Source organism: Schistocerca nitens, chromosome 4 (genome assembly GCF_023898315.1).
Source record: "Schistocerca nitens isolate TAMUIC-IGC-003100 chromosome 4, iqSchNite1.1, whole genome shotgun sequence".
Lineage (NCBI taxonomy): Eukaryota > Metazoa > Arthropoda > Insecta > Orthoptera > Acrididae > Schistocerca > Schistocerca nitens.
In genome coordinates this window covers 752,397,293-752,416,439 of record NC_064617.1, presented here as the reverse complement: position 1 = coordinate 752,416,439, position 19,147 = coordinate 752,397,293, and the positions used below count along the sequence as shown (strand labels likewise).

Below are 19,147 nucleotides of genomic sequence, written 5' to 3'. Positions count from 1 at the left end.
GTGTGTTCGAGTACATATTGTGACGCAGGAACGACGACGTATGGTAGTTTGGGTCTGGTCGTGAATCGTACACGAACAGCCAAAGCGGTTAAGGCGACCGCTCACGTAAAACGGGAAATCCGGGTTCGAGTCCGTGCCCGGTGCAAACTTTCACTGTCGTCATTCCCTTATACAGCTGATAGTTGTTCGCATTCGGAACTGCGAATGCGAATACATGTGATGTACAAACATGAAGTTTCTGTACATTCGTGGGTAATATTATACTTAAATTTATTTTTGTTGCAGCTGCTATGAGAGAATTTCACACAAAAGAACGAACCTCTGTTTCCTATTCCAGTTTGGGTGGAATGACATACGAACAATTGCGTAAATTTAGGAAGCCAAACCCCACAAGGTTGGCAATCAAATATTTTGTTAACCAACTTAAACGCACAGGTAGTACTGGTGATGAACGTTCTGGGAAGTCGTCCATAACTCAAGAAACGATTATGCGATCGCACGAAAAGTCTGTGCACCTACCAGGAGAATGAATGGGGAGTTAGGTATTTCACAGCCCACAATTTGGAAAACCTTTCACATTGAAGAAACTTGCGTACCACGGCCACATGCTTGAAGCTAAGGATTGTGCTGGGCGAGAGGCTGAAAAATGGAGAACACTGTGGCACGTGTGTTGCCCAATGATGAAGCAATGTCGCACACCTTTTGGCGTGTGAAGGGACACAAATGCCGAATCCCAACCATATACACTGCAAGCAACGAGATATTCTCAAAGTGAATGTGTGGCTAGGGCTGCTTTCTACGGACTCTTTTTTGGTATAAGATGGCATTAGGAACTCATTTGTTTTTGACTTAGTTGTCCTTAACTCTTTAGATGGAACTTTTCCCAGTTGTGGACTTGAAATAGTTCCCAGAGACTTCAGGTCCCTTGCTTTCCAGGCCTTATATTCCCATAGATTTCTTTGCGTGTGGTTCTTTATAAAGGCTGAAGTGTACCAGGTGAAGATTAACGGCGTAGCATAATTGAGATGTTGGATTAGAGATGCAGTTGATAAAATCCCTCCAGCTTAGTTAAACGGAGTGAGATGTACTAAATTTTAGTCCAGAAGCGTAACTAGAAGCAAATTGTTTAACTACCAGGGAAACATTGACCAAATAGCATAACTGCCTTTCTTGTAACTTTGTTCGTTATAAAGATACTAACAGCAGTAGGACCTTTTTAAATGGCACAGAATTTATGAGACGGAAAACGAAAGGCGACCTCTTGTCGAAAATTTTGGTTTATGGACTATTGTAATTTTTACGTTCAGCATTAAATCTGAACAATGTGTAGCAAAATATCTCTAAATTTGAGTAAGTTATGACAGATTGAATATTTATGGTGGAAGACAGGTGTTTTGAGATAACGTATTTTAAAGTTTCACTTTTCAATATTGTTTAATTGTACAAATATAAAAACAAATTCTGCATATATATTACTCTTAAAATGTGCTCTGTCGAATGATACTGACTCTTTTAAGTTAACATTGCACATATAGTGGTTAACCCTCCAGGCCTATAGCACATTACAGCGTACAAAATATTTAAAGCCAAATGAATTGACCTCAAATTGAGAAAAAATAGTTTACTCTGCTCAGCATTTTTTGGAAGAATATTTGTATTTTTATTCTATGCTATGGCATCTTTTAAAACAAATTTTGATTTTGGAGGCGAGAATGGGCTTAGAACAATCTAAAGTTTTGGCTTCCCAAAACTCCCAAAAACAGAGTTCTGAGGTCCTATGTTTTACAGTGATCAAAGTATCTGATTTTTTACTTCTAAAATACTTGTATGTGAAGGGATTCATGATAGTTCAAAAACAATGTTTTCACTCCTTTTTCTTTGGTTCTAGAATATCTGTCACGTTCTTCCTCAAGATGCTCATTGTCACTACCTTGAGGTTTTGGTTCAACTTCTGATTCCACTTCAGGACACAGAATACCTTTTTATTCCTTTTTGCAGTAGGTATTGATGTTTTTAAAAAGATAATGTTTTCGTTGTCTTACCACCACAGCTGTAATGACTGCAATAGGAAACTCAATTGGTCCATTTTCTTCGGGAAAGATACGAGGCACAGATTCATTTTCATAATTGTCCATTTCGCAAACTACGCCACCTTTGTAGCTAACTACGAACTCAGATTAGGTATATTTAGTTGTGTGAGTACTTTGTTAGCATTACTGTTCCTCAAGACATTTAGCCGGTCATGCATATCCACAGAAATTCCACCTTTTTCATTTCAAGTAGCAACAGCTGAGTTAACATGTGTTGTGTATGCAGGTTTTTGTTGCTACAAACTGGTAACGTCTATTGGCGTTTATAGCTATCATGTAAAAGATAACCACTTGTGTTGTTTGACTTTACTGTATTCACAAAACGTCTCCGTTTATACAAAGCTAGTCTGAACCCCCTAAATGGCTACAAAATTGGGGGGATACTATTTTGTGAATCACTCCATACGCTGATGTGAGATTTCATGTTATTCCACATAATGATAAGATGCTCGTTTTCAGAAGATTGACATTGATTGCTGCCAGTGGTATTATTTACTCTTGTTGGATTCAAACAGTTTTCAAATCGATACAAGCATCTACAGGATGAAGAAATTTACTACGATATACAAAAATGGACAAATAGACATTTTAGACATTAGCGAAGATTTTGGTTGAACTGAAAATTTTACTTCTCCACAAGAGGTCCCTTTTCGCTTTCTGTTACACTTATTTTGTATTGAGTAATCCACTTCCTCTCCTGAACACATATTAACTAATACATCACAGTGTACCATTAATTACAAGCATGACGTTATTAAAAACTTACGTAACACAAAACTGACTTTAGCTCTCCTGTACTAGCACGCACTGTAGGTAACCTGAGTAATATAACTCATCCACTTGCTGCAGCTGACAGTAAACAAATGGAAACACAAGCAAAATGCACACTGGACATTCAGTCAAAAATCTTCTATTGACGGTTTATGGGAGTACAATGCACACCAACGAAGAGCACTTACAAACGCTAGTTATCTACGGAGGATGTAAGTTACGAGAACAGTGAATGCAATAACGTTTTATTATTTACTGTTGGGTTGGATGCAGTACAGCAATGTAGTACTTCTAACGATATGTAGTATTAAACAAAGGCCATCTTTGATTAAAAGCTGCATTGTAATTACTTTTATTGTGGTTGAAGGTAAGACTAATACTACTCAGGCAAACTCTACAGAGTGAGATCCTTACAAAAACCTACCTTTCTCATTGTGTTGTGTTTTGCTGTTACCGCAGCTTCACTTTGGTTTAGAGCTCGCTGTTTCTGAGATGCATTGAATTCTGAGACCTTGGACATGCTGTATCACTTAGCTCTCACGTCCAAATTGCAGCAGAGTCCATTTTACACAGGACGTCAGACTAAAAACAGCTGGTTTGTGAATGTTCTGGCGTCGTATACTAGCACATGGGCTTCTTTCTGTCCACCAATCACAAGTGACTCCAAATTTCTGCTTCAAGTCCCGCTAGGGGATTTCCTGTAATTAACTCCTTTAAATCTAATGTCTGTTTTGGCTCATCAATTTTATAAAATATTACAACAGTTAAAAAACCTGCCCATTTTCCAACATCTTTAGATATTAATTGTTTATATAGTCTCCAAAACCCTGTCATCAATTTCAGCCAAATGTGGCACAGAACCAGCAGGCCTCACGAGTATAAACACTGTCAGTTTATAATCTCCTAGCTCCAATAGGAGCGGAGATACGTGCAAAAATGAGCTTTACAAGCCCCCAGCAAATAGGTTGCCATGCACAACCGGTGTATTGTGTGGGAAAGTATAAGCCTGGTAAATCAACCTGCTTTGTAGGGCAGCCTACATGTCAGGGACAAGAAACGGTTTACCAAACGCCAACATGAAGGTTACCTTCCATGGCAGGTGTGTAGTGTTGGAATAGTGTTGGCCTGCTTTACATGGCAGTGGTCTAGAGAGTAGAGCACTAGACACCTACAGGACAGTTCCCAGGTTCACTCAGTCTACTATCAAATGAGTATAGGAGTATAGGCGATCCTTCTGTGGGGGCGGGGGATAAAAGGAGATTGGGAGTTGGGCCCTTCACCATCCCCCTCCTAGTGCCACGCCGAAAAGAAGCTGCACATAGTCAGGCCAGTAGCACAGGTACAGGCTTGTGCCACAGACTCTTATGTGTGCAATAAGTGTACACACATCAGAGACAGATTTGTGTGTGCACAAGACGTCAGTGGAGTGCAGAATCCTGGAACCATCACATAGATGGGGTTACTCAGCAAATATTTGATCGTTTCTAGGAGTGTAGCACACAAGAATCCATTGACGTAGGAGTGAAGGTTGGGGCGCGTTGCAGGCTTACCTGTAGCGTGGCGACGACGTATCGGCGGGCGCGCTGGAAGACCTCCTCGTCGGGCCAGTCCGGGTGCTGTCGCTGCACGCGGCGCGCCACGACGTTGTGCCAGCGGAAGAACAGGATGCCGAACGTGAGCAGCGCCGGGTTCTGGTTGGTGCGTGGGTCTCCCAGCACTGCACACACGGGTTACACTCTACTCCCACGTGGTAGCCACACTGTTATCTCTAGCCTGGCCCGTGTCACAAGGAGTAAGTTCCGTCATAAGTTTGCTAGACTCAGCGACTGACTTCTAGCTATAAGGCAGTGTGGATGGCTGCTGGATAGCTGTTCCACCTACCAAAGCTGTCTCATGCAGTAAAAGGGACCTATAAACCTCCAGTTTAGCTGTGCAGTTATCTGTCCGGTTGTCAACTGCTGAATGAAGTAGCATTACTCGACAATGTGTACTACAGGGCTTTCCCACCCCCTCCCCACCACGCATGCGGCGTTACATCAGGGCAACCAATCACGTACACGTTACATGAGCTATGTTACATTAAATGGTATAATTTGAATTTACAAGAAAAATAGATACAGAAATATGTACAAATATTACATACATAATGGTTCACAGCAAATCCTATCATAATCCCTTTAAAATAAAGAAAGGTAGTAACAGGCATGATTTGATCGGTTTTGTGTGTGTAATGCCGTGCGCATGGTGGGAAAAAAATGGTTCAAATGGCTCTAAGCACTATGGGACTCAACTGCTGTGGTCATAAGTCCCCTAGAACTTAGAACTACTTGAACCTAACTAACCTAAGGACATCACACACATCCATGCCCGAGGCAGAATTCGAACCTGCGACCGTAGCGGTCGCGCGGTTCCTGACTGTAGCGCCTAGAACCGCTCGGCCACTCCGGCCGGCATGGTGGGAAGGGGGAGGGGACGTTCACACTGTATATTCTTAAGTAATGCTGCCTTATTCAGCTGCTGACGTCCGTGTTCTTACGGGTCTTGCACAGTCCTCCGCTATCAGCTCCCATCATTGATATAACGTTTTATTTTGTTACTATTGAAGTTTATATTGTAGATGGTTTTAGTCATGTTACTATCTCTTTGCATATAAATCCCACTGAATATGTAGCTATTGCTGTACTGCAGCGCTTACGCCCTAAGATTGGTCTAAACGCATCGAGGCTGTTCTACTGAATTTTGATATTTTATACCGATCGCTCCTCACTTTCCATTAAAAGAATTCTTTCTGAAATTTTATCATCTAGAAGAAATTCGTGCGTGGCAGCCTTCCTTCTCTCTCTTTTTCTCTCTCTCTCTTCCATTTCGAATACGAAACACCTTCCATATCCCAAAGTTCAGGAAGATTCCGTTAGCCTTCAATAAAAGCTAAATGTCCATCTTACTTTCCGTTGAGGTCATAATTGGGACTGGTCGAGGTTCGTGTGACAGCCGACTAGTAGGCTGCGAACTTTGCGATTAGTAGAGGGAACTTTGCAGTTTACAGCCAGTCTGAACTTAGCAGTTGGCTCCTTTATTCGTACAGTTTATCGCTCAGGCACGACGTCATACATCAGAAACTGCCAACTCAAAGTGAACGCGAACGCTTTTAGGCCCCTTTGGTTTTGCAGTAGGCCCTTTGGCGGAATCACATCCGCTTCAAGTCCAGGTGTTTGTAGTAATAACTGGGAATTTTCTCAGTGTATAAGAACTACTCGCCCCCACTATACGTCAGTTGAAGCAAAAATGCTTTATTTACTCCACTGTGGAGGCATCCGCAGTAATGATGAGACACAGTGAGGCTAAGATGCAACCTGTCGCCTCTACAGCAAGACCATATCGATCAGCTCAGGTAGTATTCAAAGAATCTTATCACGAAAGTAGCACCGTATCTATCACTCTAAAATATGAAATGCTTCCTAGCAGGAAAGCACCTAGCATCAATGTTGCTGTCTTGGGAGCTGTCACGGAATCCCTCTTGCAAACTTGCAGCAAATCGTACTCCTTGTGACATGGGATTTACACTGGCTCTTGTCTGTAACCTGTTCTCAAAAGCAAAACAGCACATTATGTTATTTACAGGTTACGATTAAGAGCGTAGCTGTGCATTTCATTGAGGATTCACACCAACTACATTTTATGGCCTAAATTTCTTTACAGTGCGTTATGACTTTTCACTAGTGTTTATATGGCATTGCAACTGTAAATTTTATTACACTGACTGCATTTTGAATGCCAATATTATCTTCAGAAATGGAAGTCGATGATTTCTCTGCCTCTCTAAAGCACCTGTTATCAAGAGCGTGCATAGCGTGGGGGAGGGAAAAATTGTTTTTCGCAAAGCGCTCAAGCCTCATGCCTCCCCACACAGACTTACTAACTCAGTGTCAGTTTTGAGAAAGCCTTAACATGTAATGGATGTTGACTAGTTGCAAGTGTGCGCAGACCAATTTGTAGGCCGTCATTCTCGACTGCAGTTGAAACTGTAAGATAGTTAGGTTCTATAAGCTCCTAAACGCTTTCAGTAGGGTTGTTCCTTTAATTCGCGAGGTTTTTCCTAATGTTAGCAACCAACATTAAAAGCGACCAAAACATGAACGTAGAAAGCATTCACATGTATCTACCGTTACATACCTCACTGCAAAATATTAGGCAGTCGAGTGAAAGCAAAAAAAGCAAAAAACAAAAACAAAATTGGTTCAAATGGCTCTAAGCACTATGGGACTTAACAACCAAGGCCATCAGTCCCCTAGACTTAGAACTGCTTAAACCTAACTAACCTAAGGGCATCACACACATCCATGCCCGAGGCAGGATCCGAACCTGCGACCGTGGCAGCAGCGCAGTTCCAGACTGAAGCGCCTAGAACCGCTCGGCCACAGCGGCCGGCGAGTAAAAACAGGACAGATGAAAAGGAAGCAAGTAAATTGTTTATTAAAAGTAATCGCCGTAACTGTTAATAAATTTGCCATACCCTGAGGCCAGACGGTCGCCGCGCGTGATTAGCCGAGCGGTCTAGGCGCTGCAGTCATGGACTGTGCGGCTGATCCCGGCGGAGGTTCGAGTCCTCCCTCGGGCATGGTGTGTGTGTTTGTCCTTAGGATACTTTAGGTTCAGTAGCGTGTAAGCTTAGGGACTGATGACCTTAGCAGTTAAGTCCCATAAGATTTCACACACATTTGAACATTTGAGCCAGACGGTCAGTGCCTTTATGGAAAATCGTTTGCGGTTGCCTAAGGAACCTTAACTATGTCCACGTGAGCAGCTCTTGGCCCGAAGCAAACCGACGGGCACGGATATCTTTCTTCAGGGCTCCCAAAAATATGGAAATCACGTGTGGATGGCTCTGAGCACTATGGGACTCAACTGCTGAGGTTATTAGTCCCCTAGAACTTAGAACTAGTTAAACCTAACTAACCTAAGGACATCACAAACATCCATGCCCGAGGCAGGATTCGAACCTGCGACCGTAGCGGTCTTGCGGTTCCAGACTGCAGCGCCTTTAACCGCACGGCCACTACGGCCGGCGAAATCACGTGTGGAAAGATCAGGACTGTATGGAGGATGTGCTAGGGGTTGCCAGCGAATCTTCTGCAGCGTAGTCGAAACAAACTTGGCAATAAGTTGGCAGCCACGTCGTTCTTCGAAGATGCTAAAAAAAACAACTTAGAAGGTACTGGCTGTTATTACACTTCGAGTCGTTATTTACGTATTTGGATGAGTGATGTTGGGGAGAAGAGGAACGTGGCGTAGGCAACATGCTTCTGCAAAACTTGTGCACCAGAAGCATCAAATGGTTCAAATGGATCTAAGCACTATGGGACTTAACATCTGAGGTCATCAGTCCCCTAAACTTAGAACTACTTAAACCTAACTAACCTAAGGACATCACACACATCCATGCCCGAGGCAGGATTCGAACCTGCGACCGTAGCAGCCGCGTGGCTCCGGACTGAAGCGCCTAGAACCGCTTGACCACCGCGGCCGGCCAGAAGCATCGCCTCTGCATATGAGTACACCGTGAACCATTGAACTGTCAATGAATATTATTAGAACGATCTTTGACCATCGAAAATAATTGTCTTCACTGCACACATTCAACAAATAATAGAGGAACTAAGTACAGAGCAAGGTACAAATGGCTTGGAGCTTCTGAGAAGATTTAAATACCGATTCAAAACTGCTCTTTGCTCGGAACGGAATATCTTTGTATACTGAGAGTAGTGGGATGAGGCGCATACATATGCATACGACTCCAAAACTGAGATGCTCAACAGGTAATATAAAGAAGGAAAGGATTTCGGAGACAAATAAATAACCAAGAGAAAAGTCAAGAGATGAGGATGTTGTACTGACTGTTATCAAATGAATGGACATACAGCAGGGCCAAGTGAATAGGATGAGAAAGAGAATTTATTTCATCAATAATAATCTGATCCAGATTACTATTAAAGATTGGAACAGCACCATTCAATTTCGGATTTCCAGAAGTCATATGTGCTTCAAGCTGAAATAACTGCTTAACATTAATAACATGGCAAAAAATTGCCCCAACAATAAACTACTGATAAAGGTAGTTCTGTGCGGAAGTTAAATGGCGAATTGGTAAAGGACTCCAGGAAGCAGGCAGGACAAACCCTTACGAACAATGAAGGAATCAGATCACAATAAGCAGAGACAGGTGGTGGAGGCATTTCCAGCGGTGAATTATAAATTGTCGACAGTGATCTCCATACAACATAAGCCACCTGATGTGACAGTAAAAGGCATCTTGCTGACTAACGATCACTAACGAGTCTGATCTCATTATCATAAATAAGTGTTCTTGGTAGCTATTAAGCTGAATGTGTCTCACTTTTCGGCGCAGTCCGAAGGCTATGTCGTAAGATTGTAAACAACTATGGCAGAGTAAGCCGGTGATACTGGCCGGTACGTGATTTATATCGCAATTAAGCTGCCCGATGGTGGCGATCGATAACGGTTTCAGTGACAGGTAACAGAAGTTCTATTGATGGGCAACAGAAGTCAAGCTGAAAAGCTATACGAGTTTACTACCGACTCCAATGAACTTGCAAACTATTGGGTTTGTAACTGGACACGTTAGTTTGTCTTCTAAGAAAAGCAAGAGCAGTCTTCCTCAGTTTGTGTCCCTCTTGTAGTTAGTGCATTTAATTTAGTGTGTAAGATAAAATATAACTCTTGAAGCACTTACATGCTTTGATAAACGCACCACGAAGAGTGCATGAGTTCGACCTCGTCAGTGACAAGTGTTCATCGGTCCTCCGCTACCGCACCCCATGGCTGGACGTCATCCACTGTCATTCACCGACCAGCTGTGCGTTTCCTGCGATTTTATGGTATCGGTTTAATTTTGCTGTTCAAGACTGAGAGGATTTTTGTACCTTACTGAGATGTTTTTCGACATAATTTATCTTGCAAGTACTTAAACAGTGCTTAGACATTTTTGAGATAGTTGTGCTGAGACTCACTGAAAGGTGTGTCGTGTCTTATTCGTTTCTTATAAAACTGAAACAAGAGGTTGCTGTAGATTCAGAAGCGAGTGACTGAAAGACCTCTCATGTAGCTCTATAATTCAGCAAGCGGATCTACATACAAACTAAGTAACATGTGCTTCATTGTTAGAGCCTCGCATTTGTTCAGATTTCTTGATGCGTATATGATCTGTCGTTTTAAGTAACCATTCCATCATCCGCTTTTTTTCTACTGCTTCCTCATTTGTACGATGTCACGAATACTGGAATGACATATGGCTACACGTGCGCGCTTGTGTGTGTGCGCGTGTGTTCACTATTTCTTGCATATTTGAAGTTTCAAAACAGAGAAATTTTCTCTGCTGAAACAAAAATGGGAAAAAGGTACGCTTAAAGTGCGAATCAAGCGTTGATGACACACACACACACACACACACACACACACACACACACACACCACACTCCCGCCATTTTTACGCGGGAGAGTCCTAAAGACGGAGAACACAAGATATTTATTCCCACATATACTCGATAACAGCTTACAGTGTACAAACATGACTGCATGCACTGTAAAACATGGAATAACCAACAGAAACGTAAATCAAAGAGCATCTACACTATGTGATCAAAAGTATCCGGACACCCCCAAAAACATACATTTTTCATATTAAGTGCATTGTGCTGCCGTCTACTGGCAGGTACTCCATATCAGCGACTTCAGTAGTCGTTAGACATCGTGAGAGAGCAGAATGGGGCGCTCCGCAGAACTCACGGACCTTGAACGTGGTCAGGTGATCAGGTGATTGGATGTCACTTGTGTCCTACGTCTGTGCGCGATATTTCCACACTCCTAAACATCCCTAGGTACACTGTTTCCGATGTGACAGGGAAGTGGAAACGTGAAGGGACACGTACAGCGCAAAAGCGTACAGGTCGACCTCGTCTGTTGACTGATAGAGACCGCCGACAGTTGAAGAGGCTCGTAATGTGTAATAGGCAAACACCTATCCAAACCATCACATAGGAATTGTACACTGCATCAGGATCCACTGCAAGTACTATGACAGTTAGGCGGGAGGTGAGAAAACTTGGACTTCATGGTCGGGCGGCTGCTCACCACAAACCACGCCGGTAAATGCCAAACTACGCCTCGCTTGGTGTAAGGAGAGTAAACATTGGACGATTGAACAGTGGAAAAACGGTACACAATGTGGCGATCCGATGGCAGGGTGTGAGTATGGCGAATGCCCGGTGAACGTCATATTCCAGGGTGTGTAGTGTCAACAGCAAAATTCGGAGGCGATGGTGTTATGGTGCGTTAGTGTTTTTCATGGAGGGGGCTTGCACCCTTTGTTGTTTTGCTTGGCACTATCACAACACAGACCAACACTGATGTTTTAAGCACCTTCTTGCTTCCCACTGTTGAAGAGCAATTCGGGGATGGCGACTGCATCTTTCAACACGATCGAGCACCTGTTCATACTGCACGGGCTGTGGAGGAGTGGTTACACGACAATAACATCCCTGTAATGGACTGGCCTGCACAGCGTCCTGACCTGAATCAGGCAGAACACCTCTGGGATGTTTTGGAACGCCGACTTCGTGCCAAGCCTCATCGACCGACATCGATACCTCTCATCAGTGCAGCATTCCATGAAGAATGGGCTGCCATTCCCCAAGAAATCTTCGAGCACCTGACTGAACGTATGCCTGCGAGAGTGGAAGTTGTCATCAAGGCTAAGGGTGGCTCAACACGATACTGAATTCCAGCATTACCGATGGAGGGCACCACGAACTTGTAAGTCATTTTCAGCCAGGCGTTCGGATACTTTTGATCACATAGTGTATATCAATACAGCTCAAAACTGGCACTGCACTGAACGTTTATTAAAGGCGCTACAGTCTGGAACCGCGCAGCCGCTACGGTCGCAGGTTCGAATCCTGCCTCGGGCATGGATGTGTGTGACGTCCTTAGGTTACTTAGGTTTAAGTAGTTCTGAGTTCTAGGGGACTGATGAGCTTAGAAGTTAAGTCCCATAGTGCTCGGAGCCATTTGAACGGAACGTTTATGCGGCACTGTACATTTGCTAGGACAAGACATCAAGACAGGTCGCTACAATTGAATGACGTCTCTGTCGAGACTTCAGCAGAGCGTTGGACACTTTAGTTGGCCGAATTATGTGATGGAAACTGGCGCATGATGCTAAAAGGCAACAGACAAAGCAACTGAGCCATTCACCACCTAACGAAACCAGTGTCGCCATCAATGTCCTTCGGTCATAGACATCGAGATAATCTCTGCAAGCATCCTGAAGATGACGATGGAGGAAGACGTCGAAAGCTCGAGAATGACAAATCAGATGCGACAAGAACTCTTGAAGCAGTTATTCAAGAATGTCACCTTGAAAAACTACATTATCAAGTTCTAAATATGTAGACAGTTCGGCGCATTTTATCTATTTCTTCGATTCGCAGTGATTTACAAGTACATAGTTCTATATCTGCAACACGGTTATACAATGAGGTGACAACAGTCATGGGATAGCACGTGTACAGATGGCGGTAGTATCGCGCACACGAGGTTGGCGGATCTGGTGTTTCATGTGATAAGGTTTCCGACGTGGTTATAGCCGCAGACTTTGAACGCAGAATGTGTTTGGAGCTGGACGCATGGGATATTCCGTTTCGGAAATCGTTTGGGAATTCAGTATTGCGAGATCCACAGTGTCAAGGCTGTGCCTACAATACCACATTTCAGGCATTACCTCTCACCACGGACAACGCTGTGACGGGCGCCCTTCACTTAACGACCCAGAGCAGTGGCATTTGCGTAGAGTTGTCAGTCCTAACAGAAAAACAACACTGTGCGAAATAGCCGCACAAATGACTGTGGAACGTTTGACGAACGCATCCGTTAGGACAGTACGGCGAAATTTGGAGTTAATGGTCTGCAGCAGCAGACGACCGACACGAGTGCCTTTGCTAACAGCACGACGTTAACCTGGTCGGACGAGTCCCGACTTCAGTTGGTAAGTGTGGGGCAGACCCCACGAAGCCCTAGACTCAAGTTGTCAACAAAGTACTGTGCAAGCTGGTGGTGGCTCCATAATGCTTGCATGGAATGGACTGGGTCGTCTGGTCCTACTGAACCGATGATTGTCCGTAGCTATTCATGGTCTTCATGTTCCCAAACAATGATGGAATTTTTAAGGATGACAGTGCGCCATGTCACCAGATAACAAATTTTCGCGACTGGTTTGAAGAACATTCTGGACAGTTCGAGCGAATGATTTGGCCACCAGATCACCCGACATGAATCCCATCAGACATTTATGGGACATAACCAAGAGTTCTGTTCGTGCAGAAAATCCCGTAGCGGCAGCACTTTCGCAATTATGGACAGGTACAGAGGCAGCATGGCTCAAAATTTCTGCAGGGACTTCCAGCAACTAATTGAGTCCATGCCATGTCGAGTTGCTGCACTAAGTCGGGCAAGAGGAGGTCCGACACGATATTAGGAGGTACCCCATGACTTTTCTCAACTCACTGTAATTCTAGTAACTGTAGCTTGTATGATCTCTGGTGTTTTGTTTAACGAAAAACGGTTTTTAAGTAAGGGCTGCTTTAATTTAATAAGCCCATAGTTAACACGCACGTCGCAACAGGCGTGCACCCTACCTCTTGACATCCTTTGCGAATAAGCAGGCGTCAGTGTTAGCCGTGAAACTCATCTGTCCGTCGGTCTGTGCATCTTTAAAACTTTCAAGATTATTGAATCGCCTGCTGCGTATGAGATAAGTTTTGTGATATATTTTTTTGAGTGCAAGAAGCATGTCGCCTGCAGATATCCATCATCAGCTTTGTGAGGTGTATAGCGATAACGCAATGAGCGAAGGTAAAGTGCGAAAATTGGTAAGAGAGTTCAAAAGTGACCGTGAAAATGTTCACAACGAAGAACTTCAGGAAACTGCGCTCGCGATGGGTACCCAATGAATTAATATGAAGCATGGAGGTGGGTTTTACTTTAAAGAAAATCGTTTTTGAGAAATCAAATTCCGATTATTGGCAAAAAGACTGCACAACATAAGAAGACTTTTTCTGCTATTGTAAGTAATTTACCTTTACTATACTGGAAGAAAGATGAGCAGTTAATAAGAACCTTTACTCTGTGTTTAGTTTTATCTGTGATGGACTTGTTAGTCAGTGAGATGTGCAGCGCTGAGACCTACTTATTTGCGGCATAGTATCGTGCAGATGAGTTTCTCAAAGAATATTGTTTTTCTCTGTGAATCTGGAGAAGCTATCTAGAATGTTTTATTATGGATGTGTAAACTGACAATAACGCTTTCATGTTCTTGTTATCGATAAAGAGGATTTTGGAGGAATTTTAAAGGTGTGTTTGTAGTCTCTTTGTACTGAGACAATTTTCTAATTGTTAGTCTTCTTAAGTTGTGCAGACTTTTTGTCAATAATCAGCATTCTATTTCTCAAAAACGATTTTCTTTAAAGTGAAACGCAACTCCATGATTCATATTAAAGTTTTGAATTTTTATCGTGTGCATGGCACGTAACGCCGCACGAAACAACAGACTGTTTCTGACAAAAAAGAATTTAGAGTAGATTATTTAGCTTTAGCTGCTGCACCTGCTGATTTGTATTAGCTTTTGAGATCGCCAGTACTCCAGACACTAAAAGAACATTCTGGGCGAGAGGTAAGTCTCTTTTAGTTCAGGGCAAATCCCACGTTGAATTCATGAGCAAACAGCATGTAGTCAGGATTGTAAGGTGTCGTGCTAGAAAGCAGATTAATTTTCAATGAACATTGTTGGTAATTTCAAACAGTTATTTTCTTCCGAGTAGAGCAGTAATTTATTTTCGTCGATTTTCCAAGTCTAACATTGTACTTCATATCACGTAACATTCATAACGAACTTTATTAGTGAATTTCATCTATATAGTTTTCATTGAACACAATGTTATTTACTTTTGGCATTTAATTAGGCTCATTTTCTATATTTCAAATTATGCATTTCATGAAGTTTAAAGTTTTTATTTCACGACACTGTTTACATGTCCAAAACGGGGCCATCCGATAGTCAGTTTTGCTCTGCAACAGATTACGATACCTGAAGTATACGTTACATGAGGGGAAAGCTTTTGGAACCAATGTATTCAGTTTTCTCTCATATAGACTATGTTTCCTAGAAAGCCTACATCAATCTCATCGCAGAAGACTACAAACGAAAGAGATTGACCAGTTCCCTTACCTTTTGACTCGCTATGTCGAAGAAGGGGAAGTTGTCACAGATGAAACATGGGTATTCCACTCGACCCCTGAATCTAAGTATATAGTCAACGGAATGTCGGCACTCAACATCTCCTATCAAAGTTAAACCCAAACAAACAGTGTCCAGCGCAAGATCACAGCAACTGTGTTCTGGGAGAGCCGAGGTGATTTGCTGGTGGAGGAACGACGGTCAAACCAGAGGCCTACTGCGCAATCTTCACCAAACGCTAACGAGTGGTTCAGGACAGAAGACGCTGCATGTTGACAAAGGTAATTTTGCTCCTTCACGATAACGAAAGGCGCCACACTGCTGTCCAGACTCGGGAACTGATTGAATACGTCAGGTGAGAAGTTTTGGATCACACACCGTGTGGCCCTGATCTTGCTCCGAGTGATTTTCACCTCTTTCAGCAGCTGAAACGTCATCTTTGTGGGAAGTGCTTGAACTAAAATGAAGAAGTGAGAATCAGCGTGAACTCCTGGTTGTCAGAAGAGTCACCAAACGTCTTTGACGAGGGATTTCAAACGCAGTTTTACGGTATAACAAGTACCTGATTAAAGAAGGCAACTACGTAGGAAAGTAAAACGTTGGTTTATTTTTTTAAAACTGGTCCTTAATTAAAAATTATCCCTCGTATGTTTATCTGTGACACTGAGTGATACAAATGTGTGTACAACGACCTGCAGTGTTGCCTTAGCTGTAACATCTTGTAAGTCGTTTTGTTATCATTTATAGGGCAAAGTCGTGCAGTATCGATTGGCTTACAGTACCGGCCACCACTGTGATCTTCCTTTCCGCCTCCAAATGGCAGAACGTACAGAAAGCGGAAGCAAACTTGTGGATCCATGTGCGCTGGAGTCAGATATCTTCTTCCTCTCTTCAGTGCTTTTCCGCTCTGCAGCTCATAGCGCATGGAAGGTATTTTGAGGCCTGTGGTACTCGTTTTTAAGGTAAGTGATTAATTTCGTTGCTATAATTCAGTTATCTGTATTACTTAAGAAATGACAACTAAGAAACGTTTCATGATGATTTCCGTAAAAGAACATTCAGTGTCCTACTGCGTTTTTTTCATGCTAGCCGGTTGACTCGATATTGTACAGAAGTAGTTTCAATTTTTAAATTATATTCTCTTCTTCTTACTTCTTTTCAGACTGAAATGGCGAAAAATAAGGAAAAAAAATTACAGGAAAATGGAATAAAGGCTGCGTGAAAATGGCTTTGAGCAACGTAATGTCTAACAAAACGACCGTGAGGGAGGCACCGGAAGCGTTTTCAACAATTAGAAAAGAAAAAAGGTCGCCACCGAAGAAAAGAGATTAAAAGCAGGAAAATAAAGTCTATGAAAGAGAGCCGAAGAAGGGTGAACTTAAGTTGGATGTTACAAAAGAAAATATCAGGCAAAGGAGATTTCAGTGCTCAGTTGGGAAAAGAAAGGAAATATAAAGATATAATTGGAAAATGGAGTCCACATAAATTTACAAACAAAAACGGTCAAAAGACTTGTAGAACTCTGCAGAGAACACAACCTTATATCTAAATCAACGTACTTTAAGAGGAAGCCAAGTAAACTTAAAACATGGAAACATCCAGACTGGAGGAAGGGGGAGTGGCAGTTAGACCATGTCTGTATGGACAAAAATTTTCATAAAGAGATCCACAATGTTAAAGTACTGAGAGGAGTAGACACAGGCTCAGACCATTATATAGTTAAAATTAAAATCAAATTCACTCCGTTAAAGAAGAGGACCGGAAAAACTAATCAAATTAAAAGGAGGTTTGACCCACATCAGCTAATTAAAAATAATAAATACCAACAAATAACACAAACCATCAAATTAACAGATGATCTAGAACAACTAGTGCCTAATCTTAAAAAAGAAGCAGAGAATCTAGCTCCCTTGAACCCCCGAAGGAAACATGCATGGTGGACATCAGAATGTGACAAATTCCATGAAGATAGACACCAAGCATGGTTAAAGTTTCAAACACATAAAACTGAATATAATGCCATCAACCTAAAAAACGAAAGAAAAAAATTCACACAAAATATTAGAAGATTCAAGAGAGGATTCCATAAAGATGTTATAAACTCTATAGAAGGTAATTATCATAAAACCAACTCCAGGAACTACTATAAAATCTTTGGGAAACAACTACAACAATATGAGGCCCCTAATACTGAAAGATGAAGATGGAAGAATGACACACAATAACAAGGAAAATGCAGAAATCATGGCAAAAGAATTTAACAAACTTCTGAATTGGGATGAACCCAAAGAACCCTTACAAATCAACATAAATACCCCAATAAAGACCAAACCTAACAAACTAGACTCTCGAACTTTCCAAGAACTAGAAAAAATTCTTAAAGAACAAAAAAAATTATAAGGCATGTGGAGAAGATCAGGTTTTTGTTGAAATGTGGAAATATGCAAGTGACACAGTCAAGACCTCCTTACACATGGCTCTAACAAAAATTTGGGTAACAGAACGATTCCCCGAACATTGGACCACAGCTATCATCCACCCACTACACAAAAAGGGAGATAAGAGCAACCCAGACAACTACAGAGGAATCTCTCTCCTAGATTGCACATACAAAATTCTATCCAAGATCCTATATGAAAGAATCAAGGAGCAATTAGAACAGGAGTTAGGGGAATATCAGGGAGGTTTCAGACCATGGAGAAGCTGTGCAGAGCAGATAATTAGTTTAAAATTGATTATGGCATACTACAAGAAACGGAACAAACCTCTGGCAATAACATTTGTAGATTTTAAGAAGGCATATGACTGTCTCCACAGACCTTCAGTATTAAAAATTTTAAGAAATCTAGGACTCCATCCAAAACTAATTAAAATAATACAACTCACTGTAACCAACACCAAATCAAAAGTGAAGTTTAGAGGAGAAATTTCGGAACCATTCCTCATAAAAACAGGCTTAAGACAAGGTGACTGCCTATCACCATTACTGTTCAACTGTGCACTGGAATACATAATGAGAGAATGGTACAAGGACAATATAAGATGATAAGAATTGGAAGTGCAAAAGATGATATTAGCTTAAACTGTTTGGGATTCGCTGATGATCTTGCTCTCCTAGCCAACACCGTTCAAGAAGCCAAACAACAAGTGAAATCACTGCAAGAAATAGCAGAGAAAGTAGGGCTTAGAATATCATTTGAAAAAACTGAGATTATGCTAACTGATCCACCACTTGCAAACAAAAGTACAATAGGAGAACAGGAAATCAAAACTGTTGATAAATTTAAATATTTAGGCGAAATAATAACATACAATCTAAATGAGAAGCCATCATGGCAGAATAGAATAAAAAGACTGAATTACGCAAATTACATTACCAAAACTACATAAAACAAAAAAAGCCTATCTATAGGTGCAAAATTAAAACACTATAAAACAGTTACACAACCAGAAATAACGTATGCAGCTGAAACTATATTCAAAACAACTAATACAGCAGAAATTGACAGAATACTAAAAATAGAAAGAAGAAAAATTAGGACATGTATAAATAAACAGTATAAAATAAATGGACATTGGCGAATAGCATCAAATGAAACAGTATATAAGAAAATAGAACCAGTCATGAGCACGATCAGGAAGAAACGCATCTCATTCTTTGGACATCTGATGAGAACTCCAGGAAACAGAATTAGTAAAAAAAAATCCAAAAATTGTGGAATAGCAAGAGCGAAATTAAATGGATCACAGAAATTAAGGAAGATATAAAAGAACTCCAAATTACAGTAGATGACCTAAAAAACAAGACAGAGAAAACCAGAATACTGCAATACCCGCAAACCAGACTACAAATGAAAATCAATAAAAGGAGTACAGGAAGAGTGGTATCAGATGAAGAAAGAAAGAAAATATCTGAAAGAATGAAGAAATATTGGGCAGACAGAAGAGCAAAACACCTTTCATATAAGAATAGACTCTA

The 19,147-nt window shown here is 41.7% G+C and overlaps 1 protein-coding gene across 1 annotated transcript in view; it reads right to left on the bottom strand.

Moving 5' to 3' along the window:
- The window catches only part of LOC126252548 (dual oxidase), a 609,052-nt gene that overhangs the window by 131,308 nt on the left and 458,597 nt on the right, over nt 1-19,147 (bottom strand). Inside the window, exon 6 of the mRNA XM_049953446.1 lies at nt 4,412-4,578. Coding sequence (XP_049809403.1) covers nt 4,412-4,578 — 167 coding nt within the window. The remainder of the gene's footprint in view (nt 1-4,411; nt 4,579-19,147) is intronic.